At 40.3% G+C, this 23,733-nt stretch overlaps 1 protein-coding gene across 1 annotated transcript in view; it reads left to right on the forward strand.

Annotated features, from left to right (window-relative positions):
* The first annotated feature begins 8,585 nt into the window (after window positions 1-8,585).
* kcnd3 (potassium voltage-gated channel, Shal-related subfamily, member 3) overlaps window positions 8,586-23,733 on the forward strand; it is a 159,581-nt gene continuing 144,433 nt past the window's right edge. Inside the window, exons 1-2 of the mRNA XM_088639987.1 lie at window positions 8,586-9,059; window positions 11,013-12,192. Of these exons, the coding sequence (XP_088496113.1) occupies window positions 11,087-12,192 (1,106 nt within the window). The 5' untranslated portion in view covers window positions 8,586-9,059; window positions 11,013-11,086. The remainder of the gene's footprint in view (window positions 9,060-11,012; window positions 12,193-23,733) is intronic.

The following is a 23,733-nucleotide window of genomic DNA, read 5'->3' on the forward strand; positions in this document are numbered from 1 at the left end:
GAGTGGAGTTGAAATTCAAGTCACTCTTAGACGAGTCGCTCTCCACTCTCACTCGGAGTCGCTAGTGATTGAGAGAGACGCTTCGCGTTCGGACAGGGATCTTGAGATGTGGCAGCAGAATTACTTTCAGGAAACCCCCAGTCGATTCATGAGTGAGGACATCCTTTCAGTGCAGAGCAGGGCTTTTAAAGAGAAAAGGCTGCTTTGCTCTGTCAAGGCTCCCTGTGTGATTTCAGTTTCTGTCAAAGGCAATGTGAGAGTGACAGAAAAGGCAGCACCAGCATCTGGAAAGTAAGCAATTTCAATAAACTTAATTTTTTTTTACTTATAATTAAAAGTGAAAAAATACGTCCTTTTCATGGGCACGTGCCAAATGTTTTTTTTTATAAGAATGTGTGATATTTAGGGGAAAATAACATATAGTAGTTATACAACTGTGTCACAGTGGTGCAGTGGTTGGCATTGCTTTCTCTCAGCACTGATTGAACTAGGTTCAATCCCTGGAGTTTCCTCTGGGTGTTCTGGTTTCCTCCTACAGCCCAAAAACATACTGGTACTGTAGGTTAATTGGCTTCTGGGAAAATTGTCCCTGGTATGAGTGTGTGCATGTCTGTGTCTGTGTGTGCCCTGTAATGGACAAATTAGCAAGGATACTTTAAACAGTCTGATCCATTTCAGACGTTTCTGCAGGCTGTAGTCCCTTATGCAAAGTTTATTGATGAAGCAGAAAAGCAAACAATATTTTGACTTCACAATACATACTTTCCAAGTTAAAAAAATCATGATCTTTCAGGCCTCTGGCAGTGGTACATATTGATATCAGGAAAATTACAATACTTGGTAAAAAAAACTCAGAATATAATGTGTTGTGTCTGTTGTGCAAATAACGGGGAATCTAAAATCACAGCCATGGCAGAAAGCTACTCTGACTCATTCAGAATATGCAAATAAATAAAATGGATTTTATCAGCATGTTTAGAAACATTTAACATACACTGTGGAGCAATGACAGAAAATGTGATTCTGTATCTCCAGATGAAGAGAAATATTTGCACTAAAGATAGGCTTTCTGAACTCAAGACAGGCCAACAGTGTTGTGTATTCAGCGGGAATTTTCTGTTTAAATACTGTCTGTAAAGAATCAAACATCCCTGTAGCATTTTAAAAAGCTGCAGATCAGGGGTTAATAATTGTTTAAGTATGGATGTTGCACCTGTGGATTTAATTGACTGCAGTGATGTGGTCACGAGGGACAAAGCAATGCCATTCAATAAATATTCACACGTAAGCATATGGCAGCCTAGATGTCAGGAAAAGAACAAAAAATGCTTGTCAGGTCATGGAAAGATTAATAGATGTTTGTGGGTTTGTGCAGGGAGGGAGACAATGGGATTCACTTGAGTTGAACTGCAGTCTTCTTCTCAGAGTTCTTGGCTTTGCTGTTATTTTATTAGAAGATTAGAAAGATCATTGTGACAATAAAGGAAAATGAGCTTGAATTCAAATCCCTTTCTGTTTATGCTCTCCCTGAACAGAATAGCAAAGAATTTAACGAGTTCCCTGATGGGGATATTCGAAAAAGACAGCTTAAGCTATAAAGATGCAAAGAGTTATAGCTTTTCCCTATTAGAAGTCTACGGAGTTAACATGTTCAGCTGTTTGTGCACTTTTTAAAAAGAACAGAGCTTCCCCTGGGGTTTCTCAAATAAGATGCAGGTATGGTGAAAACATTGCTGAATTTAATTTGCATATTCCAGGAGTTTCTTATTGTTGTCTTTTTTTACTTAAAACAATTGGATTTAGGAAGCTTAAGAAACTACTTTGCTAAAATTGCTACTAAAAAATTAGAATTACTATATTTCTATTAACTCTCTTCTAATCTTAGAAGAAAATAGTACTAATAGCAACTTACCCCCCAAATCAGAGCTTGCAACTACTGAAACAGATTTGACAGCACTACTGTATCAGCTCTTCTAAGCACAAAGCAACCTTACTTAACTGCTACATTTTTATTTATGTCACCACATGCTACAGGATAAGCTAAATTGCAGAAAAACAGCTGGAGCCTATGTGATTAATGTTAATATTTAGAAGACTTCAATCAAGTGCCCCACCAACCATAGGAAGTGCAGTATTTGTTACACACTGAACGGAGCTGCCTCATTAATTTGTTTTCTTGAAAAATTTTGGAACAGTCTTGAAATCTGAGGGAAAATATACTTTACATAAGAGCAAAACTGTTTGCTTGTTAAGGCATTATCCCACCTCTGGAGTACCATTAGTTTAGCTTGTAATAATCTCAGGAAGGGCTTGTTTTCATTTCAGCCTCCTGCTTAGTATTTTTTCATGAGGTATTAATTCTGCCTGTTGGCTATTGGTTGCAGAAACTTGCATGCTTTATTTCTAGAAAACGTTTGAATTAAAACTTACATGCTGATCAGTGCATTATCTGCGTGTTCCCAAATTGCACAATTCATTGACAGTTGGTTAGAATTAACAGAGTCACCATACATCACTTATCACCATCACATCACAATCTGTAGATGCAAAGTCATTTAAGAAAGCAAGAAAAGTTCAAATCAAAAGGTGGCTGTTCTGTTTTGCTTAGTGCATTGTTAGCAGCTACTTGACCTGAGGATCTCATCCAGCCATTTCTTGAAGGATCCAATGGGATCAGGCTTAAAAAAATATTTGGGTAGTTTGTTCAAGATCTCCTTGGAAACTGTAAAAAAAAAGTATTTGCTGTGTACAGTCCTAAACACTCTCCCTACAATGAAAGCTGTGAGCCCTGTGCTTGAACTTGAGCTTGAACTTTATTGCCATATGTAACCGGTACTGGTACAATGGAATTCTTACTTACAGAAAGTCTCTCGATTGTAAAACAAGTGTAAAAAACAAGACAAAGTGCAAACAGTGCATCAAGACAATGTACAAACAAACAATAGACAAAGTAAACATGTAGACAGTTTGAATGTAAACAATACAGACTTGTAAACAATGACTGGAGATGTGCAATAGATAAGAAATCATAAAGAGCTTCACCTACTGTAAGCTTCACCTCTTTGGGGATTTCTGTTCCCTCTCCGTACTCTTAACAAGCTCCTTTAGAGGCTGGAAAGGAAGAGTCCCTATACGCAGTTTTGTTTAAATGGATAGCACCCTTTTACGTAATGTTCCTAAACTACTAGTGAAAGGACTGTGAGACCAGATTCATGAACTAATAAAAACAGGCTTAAGCTCAGAACACAAAAGAATTCCATTGCAATGTAAGGCCAGGTTCACCAGGTGCTTAATTATAGCATTAGACTGATAGATGGCCGCAATTGCTTTCAGTTGACCTACCTCAACATCTCTATCAGTGCTCACACTACTAAATACTAATTATTCTTTTTCAGGGCAGGCAAGTCAGCTATTCTGCATAACCGAAAACACCAAGCCTGTCTCACCGTTTCAAAAGAAGCTCAAAATGATTCTCAGCATGCAAAGCGCCCTTGTCGTGTCATGTCTGCCGCTCAGTCTGGAGAGCTGTCTGGTGTTCTTGTGCCCGCTTTTTTGAGATAGAGTGCTCAGAGCTGATAAAAGTCAAACCCTGCATTTTTCAAAAAACGAATGTGCTTTCATTGGTAAACTTAAAGGATGTGGTTGGGCTCAGACATGCTGTCTTCTTAAATGGTGACAGATTAAAGTCTAGATTTTAATCTGCCCTGAGATTGCAATGTAAACCTGTAGATACACTACTGAGCAGATAAAGGAATCTTAGGGTTTCGTGATTTGCAAGGGTCAATGTTTTGATTTAATATGGGCCTTACGCATACTTACTAGCACAGACAGCAGTCTAAGTATGAGTGCTGAATTTGACAGTTTTTATCTGAGCTTTAAATTGGAAACAAAAGTTAAAACAACAATATTGGGTGATTTTGTCAACATAAAAGGTAAGAGAGCAGCTACATCATTCAGGCTTTCTAGGACCATTGCTTAAGGGCAACATTACAGCAGGCTTTCCACATATTTTAACACCACAGACATTTCAAACCCTTGAAGGAGACTTTAAAATTTAAGACATAGGTGAGCTGATTAACTCTCCTCCTGAGGCCTGGTGCTGTATGTTTAAGTAAACCAGCTGGGCGTTGTTCTTGAGGACCAGAGCTACAGTAGGTTTAGTCAGTAGGGTGTCCTGTTCATGTGCATCAACTGACTGTAGTTTTTATCACCCAAGAGAGGAGGCACAGGAAGTGGAGGAGTCTGGATCAAACTGTCCTGGCAGGTGTTTGAAGCCACTCACTACTCTGAGAAAAAACAAGTCAGACTTGCCATATTGCTGAATCTGTTACTGTAATATACACTGTAAGTGTAATATACACTAAGTATATACACTAAGTGTACAAAACATTAGGGACACCTGCTCTTTCCTTGAAATAGACTGACCCAGTGAATCCAGGTGAAAGCTATGACCCCTAATTGTTTTTACCTGTGAAATCCACTTCTGTCAGTGTGGATGAAGGGGAGGAGGCAGGTTAAAGAAGGATTTTTAAGGCTTGAGAAAACTGAGACATGGGTTGTGTATGTGAGGGAGAATGGGCAAGAAAAAAGATTTAAGTGCCCTTGAATAGGGTATGATGGTAGGTGCCAGGTGCACTGGTTTGAGTGTGTCAAGAACTGCAATGCTGATGGGGTATTCAAGCTTTACAGTAATTTTAATTTTTGTATCTGGAATGGTCCATCACACAAAAGGCATCCAACCACCTGAAGGCCAGTGGTCAAAAACAGCTCATTGATGAAAGAGGTGAAAGAATCATCCGACATGAATTGTGCAGATCAACAGACTGTATACATTTTGTCAACTGACAGTCCAGTGCATCACTGGTGCTGAAATACCAATAAAACAACACACAACTCGTTGCACCTTGACACAAATAGGGTATGGCAACTGACAACCTTACAGAGCATCACTTCCTTCAGCAAAAAACAAGGAACTGCTGTTGTATGAGGCTCAGGGATTAAAACATTGGACACTGGAAAATTGGAAAAACACTGCCTGGTCTGATGAATCCCAGTTCCTACTTTTTCACACTGATGTGAGTACTAGGGTATGGAGAAAACCACATGAGTCCATGGATCCATCAAGCCGTGTTTTAAAATTGCAAACTGGTGGTGGTGATGTGATGGTGTGGGGTGTGTTTTCATGGCACACATTGGGCCCCTTGATAAAAATGGAACAACATTTGAATACCACAGAATATCTGAACATCATTGCCGATCAGAAGCTTCCACTCATGACAGCAGTGTATCCAGCTGTGAATTGATGTTTTTTTTTAGCAAGATAATGCCCCATGCCACAAGGCTAAGATTGTACAGGAATGGTTCCACAAACATGACAATGAATTCAGCTTAAAACAATGGTCTGCCCAGTCACCAGATCAAAATCCAATTGAACATCTGTGGGATGAGAATGAAGATATTCAGAGTAGAGGCCCACTACCAACCAACTCAACACAACTGTGGGAACTGTGTGCACTGGAATTGAGACTGTTCTGAGGGTTCTGAGGGGTGCAACACAATTTGAGGAAAACATTCCTAATGTTTTGTATATTCAGTGTAATATGTAACAATATAATATGTATCCTAGAAATGGGAATTATTATTGGGGAATTGAAATGTCCCAATAACCTACATTTTCTTATACTGTATGTCTATTAAGGTACATCTGCCACCTCATTCTGCTGTGCCTGAATGTCCACAGGGTGCTCTAAGACCACCAGCATGTCCAAGTGGAGATTTCATATGTGCTGTACATATTGCAATCTTAACCCTAATGCTAACTACAGTATAAACTGTATTTACAATATTAATGGGGCATACTGTGCTGGAAGACCCAGTGTAGTAAGACCCCAGTTGTTAGTTCTGATACCTCACAAGTCCATGGTCCTGGGTTGGCTTCTTTGTGTCTCTGTGTGGTGTTGGCAGATTTATCCAGCATTCATATTGGTTTTCCCCATATGGTGTGGTTTTCTAACACCTCCCAAAGACACAATGTGTAGGCATGACTGGTTCTTTTAAATTGTCCCTTTTTCCTTGGCCCTACAATTGACTGGTGTGCAGGTCAATTGTATACAGATATCATGTGAGTTCAGTATGCTTCTGAGATAGGCTGCATTTTGCTGCCTGCACCCCTTAAAATAGTAAAGGTTGTACAGTACACAGGGGTTTCTCCACTGAAAATGACACAATAACCAAAGGAGCAGATTAGCTGATAATACATTGCTGCTAAAGAACTGAAATGGGAACTGCAGTTATACACTGACATGATTGCTGTCCATTCCAGCAGGAGATTAATAATGTCTAACCTGAGGCCAAGGCAAATGTTTCAAGAACACAAACTATTGGAAATAGTGTCCCTTCCAAAATTAATTTCATCACCTTTTTTCCCTTACTTAGGCAGGCAGGCAGTCACCAGTTGCATATTGATTTTTTTTGCAGACTAAAACTGAACCCATCATTTCAGATTCTATTTGAAGCACAAGGAAATAATACTGCTGAAAGATATTGCATGTGTATTTACAGAAACATTTACTGACTACTTTATTAGAATGTCCTCTTTATAATGAGTACAACCACTCTCAGCATAGTTTGCGGCTGGAGCCCAGGTGTGGATCAATTACAACTTACACAGTGTTAGATTCCATGTTTTCTTGTGGCCGAAGCAATAAGCCACTGGAAATTACCCCCAAAACAATTTTCAAAACGGACAAGCTCTACATTTTGCCATTTGCAGGTGGGTCTTATTGCTCTGCTCAGATCCAATATCGTGTTACCAAAGCACCACAGCACCAAAAGGTGGCACCTTTTTAATAATCTCATGTCGGATGTCTGGGTCTTGGCAACTGACACCATACAGTATACAGTACAGTGCTCACTTGAAACTATGTAATGTACTTTACAGTATATATTGTAGCATATGTAATAGCAGCAAACCCTGAGTCTTTTACATTCATAAGATACTGAGTCCACCCATGATATTGTAGCACCCCACCAACAGGAGCAGTCTGTCTTGGAGCCTCTGAGCCCTCTAAATTGTATTTTGCAGAGTCATTTTCCCTCTATCCTCCTCTTTGATATGGGGTCCGTTTTCTCTTTTCTTTCTTTTTCGTGTCTAACCTCCCAAGCTGATCAGCTGCAGCTGTTAATCTCTCTCTCCTCCTGCCTCCTACCTGCCTCTCCTTCCTGAATGACGAGCACACCCCTGTACCTAAAATGGGCCAAAAAACTCAGTGAGCTGCAGTTCCAGTCTCCTGCCTCTCTTAACACACTGCTGCCTGTGCAAGGGGAAACCAGGGAAGATCTTTGCAATTTCTTCATCAGTCATAAAATAATTGTCTTCTAACAGTTGGTAAGCCTGATCCTGGCACTTTCTGTGTGTTGTTTGCCTCTGGGATTCTCACAGTTGGATATTTGAACAACAGTCCTACACATCTGCCTACCATTGCCAATGGTAGAAAATATATTTTTTTCTTGTTTTTAGACCAGTTAAAAAAATCTAATGTGACACAAGACGTGGGCAAAGTTATCACAATCCAAATAAATATACCACTCTTAAGATTCTTTACATTTACACTGTATTGGTAAGGATTCTGTTAGCTTTTTTATGTTCAAAGGAGTCTAACCTGTAGCTCAGTAAGAATCTGCCACCCCAGGCTTCTCCTAACTACAGTAGATACGAGCCCAGCCAGCAATCTGATTAAAGTAATGATACGGAATACGGCTTTTCTCAGCTGTGGAGGTATGGTGATTGAATGTTAAGATGTGCCTATTCGATCAACTTGAAATAATGACTAAGATTTAGCAGTGGTCAGTACCAGCAAAAACAAATATGGTCATATACAGTACATAGATAATATATAGTAAAAAATGACAGAATTGTTTTATTGTTTTGAAATATCACCTGAAAAGATGGATTGGCGCATTGATTTCGATTTGGGGCATTTTAAGAGCCTCGTCGAGTCCCACTATCCCCGAGACCGTAAAATCAATTAACATGGTAAATTTTCCAAATACGGCGTATTATTATTTTACAATACACCAAATGATTCGCATACACAAGCACTCATTTTATTTTTAATTACTACGCCAGACCACGTACAAGTAATTTACTCGTGATATGCAAAATGTTGGAGGCGTTATTTAGGTTGCCTGTGCTTTTTTAAAGACGTGTCACAGTGGAAATCTGAAGGACGCACTGTGTTAGGCTATAAATAAACACATTTGTAGTAGACTAATACAATTACGCGTGTCAATTGTCAGCAAGGAAAACGCACTACGAGAGCCGTCAATGTTTACTGTTACCAAGATGCACAAAATGCCAAAAAAACATTGTATATACTGTATAAAAACAAAATGATCCTTCATTAAACGGTCATTTAAGAAAAACTAATATATATTTAAATAAAAAACCAACCCACAGACAGCCTCGCCTGTGTAATACACGAGCCAGGAGACGGCATCTTTAAGTGAGCGGACAGTGCCTCGGTGTGTTTCTCTGGTTTTCCTGTGTTCATGAAAGAAGCGTTTCGCTAGCATACTGTATAAAGGAGAGAAGGAAAGGGGGAAAGGGAAGGGAGAGGGGGGAGAGAAACCATCTGAGAGAGAGATAAGGGGGTAGAAAGAGCAGAGAGAGAGAGACTCCCTCTTCTGTCCATCATCCTAGCATCCTGCAAGGTGTCATCACAACATCCCAGCCTATCTGGGTACCATTACCAACTGATGGAGCGAAAGGAATACACGTTCACGCTGGAATCTCGAGCGCTGAATAAGAGACATTCAGCTAAAGCTATCTGACAGAAAAGGGGACAGAGTGACAAAGCTTTTGCATCTACAGTACGCGCGAGTTCACTTGTTTCTGATCGCCTCCTACTTGAATTTTTTTAATTCCTTAATTGTACTCTGGAGCTCACAAGGATTTGCGTCTCTATAAAGACAAGCAGCAACAATTTTCAGAGTTACTTTCCCGAAGGATAATCGTGTTTTTTTCTTTTTTATTTTTATTGGATCTTTTCCCCTTAGAGGTAAGTGTATAGAAAAGAAAAAGAAAAGTTTACATTATTTTATTAAGAAAGTTCGGTCGTAGACAGTATTATGTTGGTACTGTTACAAGATGTCGTGCAGTATTCCGACATTCCAGTCACAATAAAATAGCATCTTCTTTTATTTTCATCGCGGGACTTTTGGAAACATGCTGGTAGATTCACATAGACTTAAAAAATTCTGTTGCCAGTCGTGCGTTCTTGTGATGAACATTTTTGGCAAACGAGTAACTCTTCAGAATAATTCAGAATTGCCTTTAGAATAGTAATAGCAGTAATAATAACAAGTCATTTTTTAAGAGCCGTTTTAGTTTTATATATTATATACATCAGTTTTCACCTGTTAAGTGTGCAAAACTCTGAATGGCCGTTCAACTTCGTTTATTTATGAAACAGGATTCTGACGGCTTTTCATCACGATTACGGTATTTGTTGATAGATGGGAGTATTTTTTCCACATATTTCACAAATCATAGTCACAATCTATGGGAGGAAAAGATGTTCTGTTTCTTCTTGTTCTTTGCAGTTAATGCTCAACAGGTATCGAACCCTCTAGTCGCATCGCGATCCCCCGAAGAGACATATTCTATCAAGGTTTGAGAGATTTTAAAACGTTTATGTTTACCGACAGTTTAATGTACCATCTCTTGATACCTTGGCATCTCTTGTTGAAAAATAATTTCCTGCGCTTCGTATCGAAGAGAACATAATTCCAAGCAGCGAAACCTGAGCCACATCGGCGTTGTTATGCCCAACGACTGCCTCGCACCGAGCAAGTGACTTGTTGAAAATACCAGCGCTGCCCTTTTATTCTAAAAGTGGCAACAATTTGCCTACACGTGGTTATTCTTGTCTTGTCAGCTGTGTTATCCGATGTACTGTAGGAATCGATTACATAAAAAACCCGACTCTGGTACCGGGACGTCAGCGCTTCAGGTCTGAGTGTGCGGATGCGAGCTGCACTACCCGCTCCTGTTAAAGACTGTTCGGTCCATGGCTGAGGAAAAAAAGGAATGCGTCTGTTGACCACAGACAACAGGAGTTCACATACTGTAGTTCATTTTAAGCACTTTAAGCCTGCGTGTCGCTTATACGACAGAACATACATACTGTATACATGTAAGCTTTGCATCATCGTCATCTTGAAATCGTCGTAGTCGTATAATAATAGTATTATTAATAACAACAACAATAATAGCTGTTGGTTTGTTGGTGTTGTTATTTTCATTATTGTAATTACATAAGCTCTAACCACGGTGAAATGGGTCCTTTAATCTTGTTCTCAGTTTGTGCATCCCAACACTCTTCCAGCCGGTGACTCCACTGGGAATGTAAACATACACCAAGTACTGATGAGCCCAGATTCTGTCTTGTAAAACGGACAAGTGTTAGAATAAAGGACAAGGTGAATTTCGTGGCTGGTAAATTCAATAGTCAGGTCATTTTCTCTTAATTTATTCCTTAAAAACCCTTTCAGAAAATGTCTAACTCATTAGCCCTTCACACACTCTGATGAAATTTGTATTTCCTACATGATACTTATCATGACTTAGATCCATTTTTTCTATTATCTGTGATAACAAGTAAAAGAAACAACTCTTTAATACATTTATTTTGTTTTACCTAGGAATCCCTGAGATGTCATAGCAAAATCATAGCACCTGTGGTTCAGCTAGTCGTTTGGTGGAGAGTAGAGGCTACCAATATACCTGCAACTTTATTTAACATTGTGCAAAACACTAAAATCATAGAAACAGCATGAAAGGAGCAAAGAACGGTAATCCAGCAAAGCAAAGGACACCATTTTGTCCATCTTGCTGGTATCTAATCATGATCATGTCAAGCCATTCCTTGAAGTACCCCAAGGAATCAGGTAATAAATCAGATCACGGCCGTGACCAAAGTAACTGGTTTACCCATTTATTTTGCTCTTAGATGGTTCCCAACCTGAAGGCAAGCTGGTTTTAAAGGTGGAAGACTTTTTCCCCACGCCCCGAGCCGGAGTCACCATGGCGGCGGGAGTAGCAGCGTGGCTCCCTTTTGCCAGGGCAGCGGCCATCGGGTGGATGCCTGTGGCCAACTGCCCCATGCCCATTGCGCCCAGTGACAAGAACAAGAGGCAGGATGAGCTGATCGTGCTCAACGTGAGCGGGAGGCGCTTCCAGACATGGAGGACCACACTGGACCGCTACCCTGACACCCTACTGGGAAGCTCAGAGAAGGAGTTCTTTTACAACGAAGAGGCCAAGGAGTACTTCTTTGACCGTGACCCCGACGTCTTCCGCAGTGTTCTCAACTTCTACAGGACCGGCAAGCTGCACTACCCCCGCTATGAGTGCATCTCATCCTACGACGAGGAGCTGGCTTTCTTCGGCATCATCCCAGAGATCATCGGTGACTGCTGCTACGAAGAGTACAAGGACCGCAAGCGGGAGAACGCCGAGCGCCTCATGGACGACAACGACGGAGAGAATAGCAAAGACAACTTGCCACACTTGAACTTCCGCGAGAACATGTGGCGTGCCTTCGAGAACCCCCACACCAGCACCATGGCGTTAGTCTTCTACTACGTCACCGGCTTCTTCATCGCCATCTCAGTCATCACCAATGTGGTGGAGACCGTTCCATGTGGCTCCTCACCCAATCTGAAGGACCAGCCCTGTGGGGAGCGCTACGCTGTGGCTTTCTTTTGCCTGGACACGGCCTGCGTCATGATCTTCACCGTGGAGTACCTTATGCGCCTCTTCGCTGCTCCAAGCCGCTACCGCTTCATCCGCAGTGTGATGAGCATTATCGATGTTGTGGCCATCATGCCCTACTACATTGGCCTGGTCATGACCAACAACGAGGACGTGAGCGGGGCCTTCGTCACCCTAAGGGTCTTCCGCGTCTTCCGGATTTTCAAGTTCTCTCGCCACTCGCAGGGCCTGCGCATCCTGGGCTACACCCTCAAGAGCTGCGCCTCCGAGCTGGGCTTCCTGCTCTTCTCCCTCACCATGGCCATCATCATTTTTGCCACTGTCATGTTCTACGCTGAGAAGGGTTCCTCTGCCAGCAAGTTCACCAGCATCCCGGCCTCATTCTGGTACACCATCGTCACAATGACCACCCTTGGGTAAGAGGCATTCTTCCTATACGCCTTTTTCTCTTTCTCATTTTCCTCCTCTTTGTCTTTCCTTTTTCCTATAGTTTGTGCCTCACTGTATCTTGTTGAGCTGATGAAGATACTATCTCAACACCAAACCTGGTAATATCCTGGTACCTGGTAATCCTGGATGAAATAAGACAGACATTCGATTAAAGCCATCATGACAAAGCTCTTCGCTTGTGTTTTGCTGGTGATTTGAATGCAGTGTGTCTGTGATTCACACAAGGAAGTTTGCAGTACTTGAAATGTGTTCTGTCCACATTTTACATCTGTGTGTCTTGAAATATTAATTCAGCATATTAAAGCCGAATACCAGCACTGCCTTTTTATTATAAAAGTGGCAACAATTTGCCTATACCACAACAGACACTTATAGAATTCAGTACTTTTATGTGCACTCAAGCACTAGCCTAGCAATTGTTTGTTCTCAGTTATGACACACAAGATCATTTTAATAAAAAGCATTCCCTTCAGAATATTCTGTATGGTCAGTGCAAACCCATGTACATTTCTTATTTACGTTGTTAAAAGCACAACTTGCTTTGCTTTTTTCCCCATTACAATTACAATTCAATGGAACATTGTATTCAACTGCTTAATGCTAAACTGTAAGAATATCAGTATTAATTTTTGCAAACCTTTCTTTCAGTTTTCATTATTTTCATTATTTTGTTGTAAACAAATCCCTGATTTGTTTACCCCACATTTGTTTACCCCACAAATCATACATTTTGTTTATCAACTAAGAAGGTGCCATTTCCAACGTTTGCCTTCACTTGTTATCACACATTGATTATTTCTTGATGTACTATAAAGATTTGGACAACAGAAAATGCATCACATGATTTTATTTAATACTAGGCTGCCTAAGTATTTCTTGAGCTTGTTTTGTCTTTATGTTCTGGAGTAACCCTAGCCCCAGACATGTCTGGAAAATTGGTAGAAATGTTCAGATCTGAGCCTCTGTCCTGTCCATGTTGCAGTATGGTAAAGTAAAGTAGTCTGTAGGTATTCCAGCAAGCAGCAAGAAGCTTTTTCTCATCAATAAAATACTGAGTTGTGGTGGGTGTCAGCATGACTAATTATATGTACCACTAAATCTGCTGACTAATGTGAACTTTCGTGACATTCTTAACACTCTTTACCTTGCAGAAAGTCACCTAATAAGGGCATAGCTGTCATTCTGTGCTCAGAGGGTGATTGGAGTTAGGGAGATGGTGTGGGGGGTTGATTTGAGATGTGAGCTAGATTGAGACCTGTTGAACTAAAGCTGGTTAGCTTGCATGGATAGGACCTCTTTAATATAGGTGAAGGAGAAATTGTGTGTGAATCGTCAAGCTCATGATGTTGAAACACATTGTTATCATTGTCTGTCATCCTCTTCAGTTCAGACCAGGGCTGGTACTTGTCACGTTCAATTTATTCTGTTTGATTTCTTTAAGGTGTCCATCTGATCTCACCCTGTAATTCACCCTTTTCTTGCTGTGTGATCTATCGTGCCTCTTTTGTTCTGCTTAGATTTGTTATATTAGGTATTGCAGCAATAGCTTCCACAAAAGACCTCTCAAGGTCAGTGAGGATGGAAATATAGTTGCATGGGAACGCTATAGAGCCCTACACCCATTAGAGCTCCTCATGTACGTTAAAGCCTTGCACAATTCGCTGCCCTCCTTGCATTTCTTCCAATCACTCTTTCCCGAAACAGGTATTTAACTGAATAATTAATATACAACACAGGAGAACAAACTAAGCAGAAACAAAAATACTTAATCCTGAAAAAATGTACATATACATAACAGTGAAAACAAATTATATCGATACTACAGTACATTTGTCATGGATTTAATATGAGCATCACTGAGGTGTCTTGAAAATGGCAGTTTGTGAAAGTAAGGAGAGAAAGAAGACTTCGTGTTCCCTCTTGGATTGTGTACCTACTGTACCGTTCTTTTCTAGTTTCGTACAGTATGTGTTTGTCCTTTGAAGAATCCTGTAGTTTTCTGTGGCCCTTGATGGTAAAAATTAGAACTAGCATGCTCTCAAGAGATATCCCAGATATAATGGGATCAGTCTTTGTAATATGACAGTACATTGTTTAACAAAATGTGTTGCTTTGATTTGAGCAATTTAACATTTTTGGGGCTTTGCTATTTCTTTGTATTTTTCTCTTTCTGTCCTGTGGCCCTAGGAGCTGAATCAAGCTGCATGTCCCTTATTACGAAGGTCTAGCCCAGTTCTAAATAACTAATACCCCTATATATTTAAAACTCTTTACAGCCACAGGAACATTTATGTAATTTGTACAGTTGGTAACATTTGTTTCATCTGTTTCTTTAAAACACATGTCACCATATAAGAATTTATTTTGTGGAGCCACTACCAACAGTGGCATTTCAAAGAGAGCAAGTCTACAGCTCTCTGTGCGGATGGTTGGTTAATAAAATAGATCTTGACTTTTAAAGGGCGAACGATGGTGCATGTTGTCATTTCACTGTGACCAATTTCATTTGTGTCGCAATAAAGGAAGAAACACGATAAACAGGTGATGTGTGGGGAGGGAGGGGGGTTGATGTTGTTCTCCATTTTGAAAACAAGTGTCAGCCATCAAAGAAGATTTGACCTTTCTGAAGTACACACATTTTGTGTGACCTTTTAAGATGATATATTAAAAAATTCTTCAAAAGCCAGGTGAAGAAACTGACTAATAATACACATTCAGTGTTGTTCATTTAGATGACAGTGCTGTATTTATTAAAGGATAAGGGCTTTTATGTCTGTTTCGCTAACACTCTGCTCACCAGCCTGGGATTCTGTAGTCTTTCCAGGAACAAGTCTTTTCCATATTTCCCTTCTCTTTCCCATCTTCTTGATGTACAGCATGTGTTCCTAATAAATTCCTGTTTGCCTAACAGATTAGATTTAGCCTTTCCCAACTCTACATAACCCTCAAAGATTAAGGTTAGTGTTGGGTTAGTGATAGAGTTAGCTGCACTAGATGTGAAATTTCCAAATTCTATGCAAAGTGCAACTCAAGTGGTACTGTGATAGTGCCCAAACAACCTAATTAACAGCCATTCTCAAGAAGATACACATTCAAAGGCATTTCAGCTCCTTTCTGGTAGTCTAGCTTTATACTGAAACTTAATGCTTTGTGCACTAAGATAAAGGTGACCCTTCAGGCCTGCTGCTGTGATTTATGTTCTATTAAAAGGATTAGTACTTTTCTCTTCTCTTTGTGTACTGTCGATCAGTTTAAGTCATCCTGAGTAGCAGTCGGATGTGTTTACAGGCACAAGCTAAAAACACTGCGTCTGAAATGCGCAGAGCAGCCCTGTAGGGTAGAAACAAGATGTGGCTTCTGCTGCTGCAATATGTTTCATTCTTAGCCTAGCCTAACACCAACCATGGGTCATTTTCTAGTCAGAAAGGTGCAATCATTACAACTATCCTCACTGGTCCAAATATTAGGAACCCTCACAGTTTGCGAATCAGAGTTGCCAACAAAAAATCTTGTCTGCTTGGGATTTAGGGTTGGACTGGGGGTGGGCAACACATCTGATTATGTCTTGACCAAAAGGCTGAAGCCTAGCTTTCTTGTTCAGTCACATGTGAAATGTTTCCACTGCACAGATAAGTGATAAGTACTTATTGACAGGTACCCTTTGCCAAAGGTAAAGGATATTGATCACGTTTTTAATTAAAACCAGAGGTTCAGTCTAAAATGGAGACGTGACTAAGCTTTGTTTGAAAGCCATCGTAATTATCTCCTTTCGGGGCACGTTTGTTTGCGTTGTGGGCCTGAGATTAATAAGGAGGCCTGTGGCCTTTGTGGTCGAAATGAGTTGCACAATTCCTGTCAGAAAATATCAAGCCCTGATTTTTTTTTCCAACATGTGGACCGCAAGCACCCAGGGAATTCCACATCCTGCTAAAACTAATGATGTTAGCCTGGTTAGGGTTATAGACTGTGTGTTTTGATTTCAGACATTGATTTTAATCCCACTATGGCCTTGTAAAATATGGCCTTGGCTACATCAGGAAGTTTTTATAATTTCTTTTGTTTTATTTACTTTGCCTGTATCTTTCTAGTCCATCGCTTAGTCTGCTTTAACCATGGACTACAACGTACAAGGAGAAATAAGCAAGGGTGTTTTTTGGACTCCTCCATCCCTTTGAAAAAATAAAAGCTAGAGGGAGCAGGCACAAGAACTGCATTAAAGCCTTGTATATCTTGTAGGGCCTGATACATATCTTCAGGGAAAAAAGCTAGTGTTTACCCTACAGGAGCAGAAGTGTAAGAAGAGCTCTGCCTTGCTACCTCAACTACATTTTCTGCTCAAAAGAGATTCTAACTTTCTTTCAGTTCCCATGTCAATCGGTTGTTGTTCTCTATATTTAAGCTGGCATCAATTTTACCATTCACTCTTATTACCTTATTGTTTCTTGTAGTGCATTCCATTTCAGGGAGTGACACTACTGTATATTGAAAACAGAGGGGTTCTCAGAACCACAGAAGTCACACTGCAAAACAAAGACATTGCAAATTGTAATGGTACAAGCAATCAAGAATAAGTACAATGTCATACAAGTGATAATTCAGGGACTCTTTTCAGCAGTGATATTTATTAGCGTCTTCCCAGGAGTGCTTGCTAAGACCTCCCACTTTTGCATGCAACCATGATTGCACTTGCAGGTACTCATTTTTACAACCAGCTGCCACCCTTCTCCTTCACTTTCCAAGTACTATAGAATGTGGGTACAATCTACATACCACCTGGCACAGTATCATGTCCCATTTCATTCATCGTTGAGAACCGGAAATCTCAGTTATCCCGGTCACCTACTGTATATAACAGGACACAGTGCCTGCTTGGCTCTGTGCTTAATAGGCTTAAAACATCTGGTGGATTAGCCTTTTTGTAGGAAGAGAACCCCAGCTGCGTCCCTAAAAGATCATCAGTAAAAGTTTCTCATCATCAAGTTTCTGTCATCCTATTCAGCAAACACCAAGCCCAGGGTTTTTATTTTTCCTTGGTCACACTGTATTATGCATTTACACTGAATGTTGAACAAATTGGATTGCATACCTCTGATTTTTCCCCAGCAAGGATAACTTCAGTAATATACACAATACATGTACAGATACCATGTATGTTTTTTGCAAATCTATTTAAAACCTGCAGATCCCTAAATTCATGAAGATTTGACGTGTTAGTGCTTTCTCCCACAGAGTCCTGTGGTAGAATTATTGCAGTTTGAACTGGTAGAATTACATGAGTTTGCAGTAGAGAATCTTCATACAGTATATGAAAGGCACAAGGGAAAGAGTGTGCATGAACAAGCACAGCTGAATATCAAGAGCTTTCCACTACTTTTAGCATCTATAAGCTGTCACAACCACCAGCTCTGCTTGATTGCTACCTGAGCACAGGCTTTCACAGGGCATGTGTTTTCCTGTTGCTAAACAGCTGGGATTTCAGCAGCAAGTCATCCGAAACTTTAAATGACAGCATGTGCCGAAATGCTGCAGATTTGTTAAGCAGCACTAAGACATGCTAAAGAGTGTATAATCACAGTTCTGTGCTCATAATGGACCTTCAGCTGGAAATGAATTATTATTGCTTCAAGAAATGGTAAGCTGCAGTTTGTTGAAGTGTGTCACTTAAAAGATCACAAAGCTAGCAACATCCAGTAATATTAAGTATAGCTTGGCTTGGAACAGTGTTTTTACAGTGCTTTTTTGTTCTACTGTTGTATTATCTGGTATATATTTATAGAAACTTAGGAAGAAGTGAGAATTCAGTTAGTTGCTGTATTTGAAATACCAAAGTGTGAATATATTTAAGTGTTGGTCTTATTTACAAAGACCTGCTGCATTCAAACAATCAATCCTGACAAAGAGAGAAAAACTGAAGAAAACTCTCCATGCTCAAAATGAGGCATGAGATACAGTAACACGCCCATATTTCGTAGCATGGCCTCATACAGTATATCCTTCAGACATACAGTACATACTGACTGATACTTCCAGAGGTATAGGAATAATATGAACAATTTAAATGCGTCCACTGTTTTGGGGGTGTGCATTTCTAGATTACATAGCTCCTTCTACATATGATAGCTCCAATAGATACAGTGCCTTGCGAAAGTATTCGGCCCCCTTGAACTTTTCAACCTTTTGCCACATTTCAGGCTTCAAACATAAAGATATAAATTTTTTATTTTATGTGAAGAATCACCAACAAGTGGGACACAATTGTGAAGTGGAACGAAATCTATTGGATTTTTGAAACTTTTTTAACTAATAAAAAAATGAAAAGTGGGGCGTGCAAAATTATTCGGCCCCTTTACTTTCAGTGCAGCAAACTCACTCCAGAAGTTCAGCGAGGATCTCTGAATGATCCAATGTTGTCCTAAATGACTGATGGTGATAAATAGAATCCACCTGTGTGTAATCAAGTCTCTGTATAAATGCACCTGCTCTGTGATAGTCTCAAGGTTCTGTTGAAAGCGCAGAGAGCATCATGAAGACCAAGGAACACACCTGGCAGGTCCGTAATACTGTTGTGGAGAAGTTTAAAGCCGGATTTGGATACAAAAAGATTTCCCAAGCTTCAAACATCCCAAGGAGCACTGTGCAAGCGATCATCTTGAAATGGAAGGAGTATCAGACCACTGCAAATCTACCAAGACCTGGCCGTCCCTCTAAACTTTCAGCTCAGACAAGGAGAAGACTGATCAGAGATGCAGCCAAGAGGCCCATGATCACTCTGGATGAACTGCAGAGAACTACAGCTGAGGTGGGAGAGTCTGTCCATAGGACAACAATCAGTCTTACACTGCACAAATCTGGCCTTTATGGAAGAGTGGCAAGAAGAAAGCCATTTCTCAAAGATATCCATAAAAAGTCTCGTCTAAAGTTTGCCACAAGCCACCTGGGAGACACCCCAAACATGTGGAAGAAGGTGCTCTGGTCAGATGAAACCAAAATCGAACTTTTTGGCCACAATGCAAAACGATATGTTTGGCGTAAAAGCAACACAGCTCATCACCCTCAACACACCATCCCCACTGTCAAACATGGTGGTGGCAGCATCATGGTTTGGGCCTCCTTTTCTTCAGCAGGGACAGGGAAGATGGTTAAAATTGAGGGGAAGATGGATGCAGCCAAATACAGGACCATTCTGGATGAAAACCTGTTGGAGTCTGCAAAAGACCTGAAACTGGGACGGAGATTTATCTTCCAACAAGACAATGATCCCAAACATACAGCAAAATCTACAAAGGAATGGTTCACAAATAAACGTATCCAGGTGTTTGAATGGCCAAGTCAAAGTCCAGACCTGAATCCAATCGAGAATCTGTGGAAAGAGCTGAAAACTGCTGTTCACAAACGCTCTCCATCCAACCTCACTGAGCTCGAGCTGTTTTGCAAGGAAGAATGGGCAAGAATTTCAGTCTCTCGATGTGCAAAACTGATAGAGACATACCCCAAGCGACTTGCAGCTGTAATCGCAGCAAAAGGTGGCTCTACAAAGTATTAACGCAAGGGGGCCGAATAATTTTGCACGCCCCACTTTTCATTTTTTTATTAGTTAAAAAAGTTTCAAAAATCCAATAGATTTCGTTCCACTTCACAATTGTGTCCCACTTGTTGGTGATTCTTCACATAAAATAAAAAATTTATATCTTTATGTTTGAAGCCTGAAATGTGGCAAAAGGTTGAAAAGTTCAAGGGGGCCGAATACTTTCGCAAGGCACTGTAACCCATGCATTCTGATGCTTAAAACACCAGTTTCATAACAATACAACATACACTAAGTGCAAATACAGTACATTCAAGAATATTTAGGGACTTCTCAGATAATGCATCTGGAGTTACCCTACAAATACAGTACAGTAATGCAGAAATGTATCTGTTATGTCACTGTTTCAAAATAAGTTGTTTTTAAGCACACGCAAGGGAAAATATTTCATTCACTAGTAAAATTAGCCTGTAATCAGTCTAATCATTTATCACATTTTTTGGACTTGTGTTCTGGCATTCAATACATTTTTGGAGTATTAAATTTTACCAAGGTAATTTATTTTCAGCTGTGCTCTTCTTGCTAGTTTATAATTATGTTATTTTCTATGAAGGTAACCAACATCAAAAACTAAAATAAAAATCCCCATAACTTTACTATCATGCCCCATACATTTTTGTTGAGTTGCACTTTTTTATTGTACTGAAGTCTGGGAATGAAAATGAGGCAAGAAGTACTCTAAGAGTTTTGACTATTTCCCCAGAACTAGCAGTTACACTGATCTGATCACATACACACTAGAATTAAAAGCTACAGATTTCCACAGAGCAATCTAACAAATTTACAATGTACTATTTACAGAGGATAGGAAGAGGAAGAAATGTTAAATCAGGTGACACTTTGAAGACAAATGGAGATATGGCATGACATGGATTTGAGATCTATTTCTTAAAGCCTTTTTAAGCAGGTCTGACTTGCAACATTTTACTTTGAAATCACTCAATACTGTTGAGTGGCAATGCAAAACTGTGCTATGACGCAGTCATTTTACTTAAGACTCATGCCAGGGTGATTGTTTCTCTTTGATGCATTCTGTAAAGTTTCATTTTAGCATTTCCAGAAACAAAACAAAGCCTCTACTCTTTAGGGATCGGTTTGTGTAATGAGAGGAGATGGTAAAAACTGTGAGAAAATGATTGCTTGCCCTGACTGTGAACTGAGCTTTTATTCCAAGGTATACTTAAAGATTATCCTAACTAAAGCTGGATTAACTCTGACACACAGTTGGTGACATTTACTGTCTGAGGAAAGTACTGTATGTGTTTTTATTGAGTCTTAAAGATCCAATTTCTTTTAGAATGCAACTTTCAACTGTAAGCAAACTGCTTTAATCTTTACTGGGGTCAACCTTGATGGTGCCAACATGATGCCACTTAACTCTATCAGTTAATGAGGGATTTGGTGCAAATTTTAGTTTTGCATCCCCTATGTAGCTTGTGTGTGGTGTACTTGACAATTTCCCCATCCTTTCTATGTCTAAGCAGGTTTGCTTTTTTCCATTTAGCCTTGTGGTCACCAAAGAACAAAATATGAATACTGTATGTATGAGGATCCCCTTCTATTATAATACCCTTTATTATTTTTGTTAAATTTATTCTTGATGTTATCCTGTGCCACTCACCTGGATGGAGAGGGTGGGGCAGAAGGAGTTCCAGACCCAAGAGCAAGGACATCACAGTCCAGGGACAGTGGGCGATGCACTTCAGAATGCTGCTTCAGCCTGCCAGCCTCTCTGCCTGCCCCATGCCCTGATCTGCCATTGGGACTCAACTAGATCCTGCACAGTGCTCGACCCAGTACCTTACACCTTCTGGTAGGCCGACCGTCTGACATGCACCCTGTTCTGCCCGGCTCCAGTTGCAGACCAACCACTCCAGCCCCGTCCCTGGGTCTCTTCCCTGCACTTGACCCTGTGAAGCAAAGTCAATTCTAGAATATACTACCCCTGGACTGTTATGCCCTGGCTCTTGGGTCCAGAATACCACCTGGACAGACCCTGCAGTCCAGGTGGGTGGCGCCGCATAACACGATAGCTTTGAATTTGAATGCTGCAAGAAATCTGCGATCACCTCTGTACCTGCTGTTATTCTACAGTTCCTTCTGTTTTGTGGATATTGACCTAGAGCACAGTGTTTTAGATTTGCATTTGCCCTAAACACTGCACCCTTGCTTCAGTAAAAGTACAGGTGATAAAGCACCTAGATTGGGTCTTTTATGGTCATTAGAAATTTGAGCATTGCAGACGGATATGCATTAAGTTGAGTGCTTAAACCTACAATGCCTTCTCCTGAAGTATGCATACTACAATATCAAAATGAATTATTGCATAATGATGGATTATATCTAAAACCACAGAGTGATGAAAAGGAAATGCTATTACTGTCAGCGCCAAACAAACAGCTTTTCTAGTGATATTACTACAGGACATTCTTTAGTATATCAAGTTAATATATCAAGTTAGTGTCATCTTGAAGATTTGATGATATAGTATACCCTCCACATAGTGGATTCCATTTGCTTATTACTCACCACAAGGCAACATTAAAAACCATTTACTTAAACCCATTCTGAACAAAGAAGCCTGGAACTGTGAAAGACTACATATTAGTGGAATGCAATTTTACTGTATACATATTTCAGATAAAAAAATTACTGCTCTTAGCAGGACCAATACTGATAATCGGTTATCAGTAAAGGTTTCGGTGTAATAAGCAAGGGCATTTTTCTAGCTAAAAATGTGTGATAACCAATACATTTCCCAACCCAAACAAACACCCCCTTTAGAGTTTTGTACAATGTTATTGAAGCCAACAAAAGCCATCAACGAAGTTTAGTTCTATAATGAATAAGCTGTGCCCTCTGTGATCCTTTACTGTCAAGGATCAGGTGTGCTCACAATGATCTCACCTAGTAAGAGGCAGTAATGCTCACGAAGTGCATTAGTGTCCCTTCACATGTGGTCTATGTGTGATGTTCCAGAGTTTGATTTTCCAGTGCAGATCTTGGGGGGAGGGGGGGGGGGGTTGTAGTGTGTTGTATCCTATAGGAAAGCACCTGCATGGGTTGTGGGTAGAAAGTATAATTGTTTCACAGGGACAAAAAGAAAACTTTCCTTTGCTCAGGATCTCACAGTCAATTGCGTCTGCCAGCAGTTCTTGCGTCATTGTGCGCAGGTGAACCTGCAGTATCAGCATGCAGAAGATCTTCATCCTCAGGCAGTGTTTCAGACTTGACATGAGGCTCCTCAGCATGAAGGTCTCTTGTGCGCACCTCACTGTGCAGAGACTTGGCAAACTGTAAGGATTTCAGGAAGTCCTCCCCCCTCCCCTGGGTTTTCCATGTGTTTCTCCTCAGTGTAGTTTGTATCTCTCCTCACCCTGGTGAAGCAGATATTCTACATATGCAGCCATAGCAATTATGAATTTTACTGATGGTTCCTTTTACAGTTTCACGAATGCTGAACTATACAAAGAAAGAAGTGACAGCATGGAGCCTTTTTATGATGCCAGTAGCTCTGAACATAGGACACAAGCTTGGCTGTTTATTTTGAACCAAAGATAATTTCAGTAGTTTGGGTAGATCCTAACAAATGAGAAAGAAAGATGAATATGTAAAAAGTACTTGGAGAGGCTCACCTAGCTAAGGGAATGGCAGCATATCAGAGGCTGGATAGGCTGCCCAAACCCCTCCACTATTGTGAGGACTGAGGTACATACAGTAGCTTGCTGCAAGAGTGTAGTTGGGGAGGTGGGGGGAATGTGAGAGAGATAAGCAAAAGGAATCCTTTTATACTGTATATGTAGAAATTATATATGTAGGCAAGTGGAAGTGTGCAAGATATTAGATTTACTGTAACCCTGTTCTCGATTTTCTGTTACAATTTATGTTATAATTTCATTTTGCTTCCCTGCTCCCCATTTAA

Source organism: Lepisosteus platostomus, chromosome 7 (assembly GCF_059453375.1).
Source record: "Lepisosteus platostomus isolate fLepPlt1 chromosome 7, fLepPlt1.hap1, whole genome shotgun sequence".
Taxonomy (NCBI): Eukaryota; Metazoa; Chordata; class Actinopteri; order Semionotiformes; family Lepisosteidae; genus Lepisosteus; species Lepisosteus platostomus.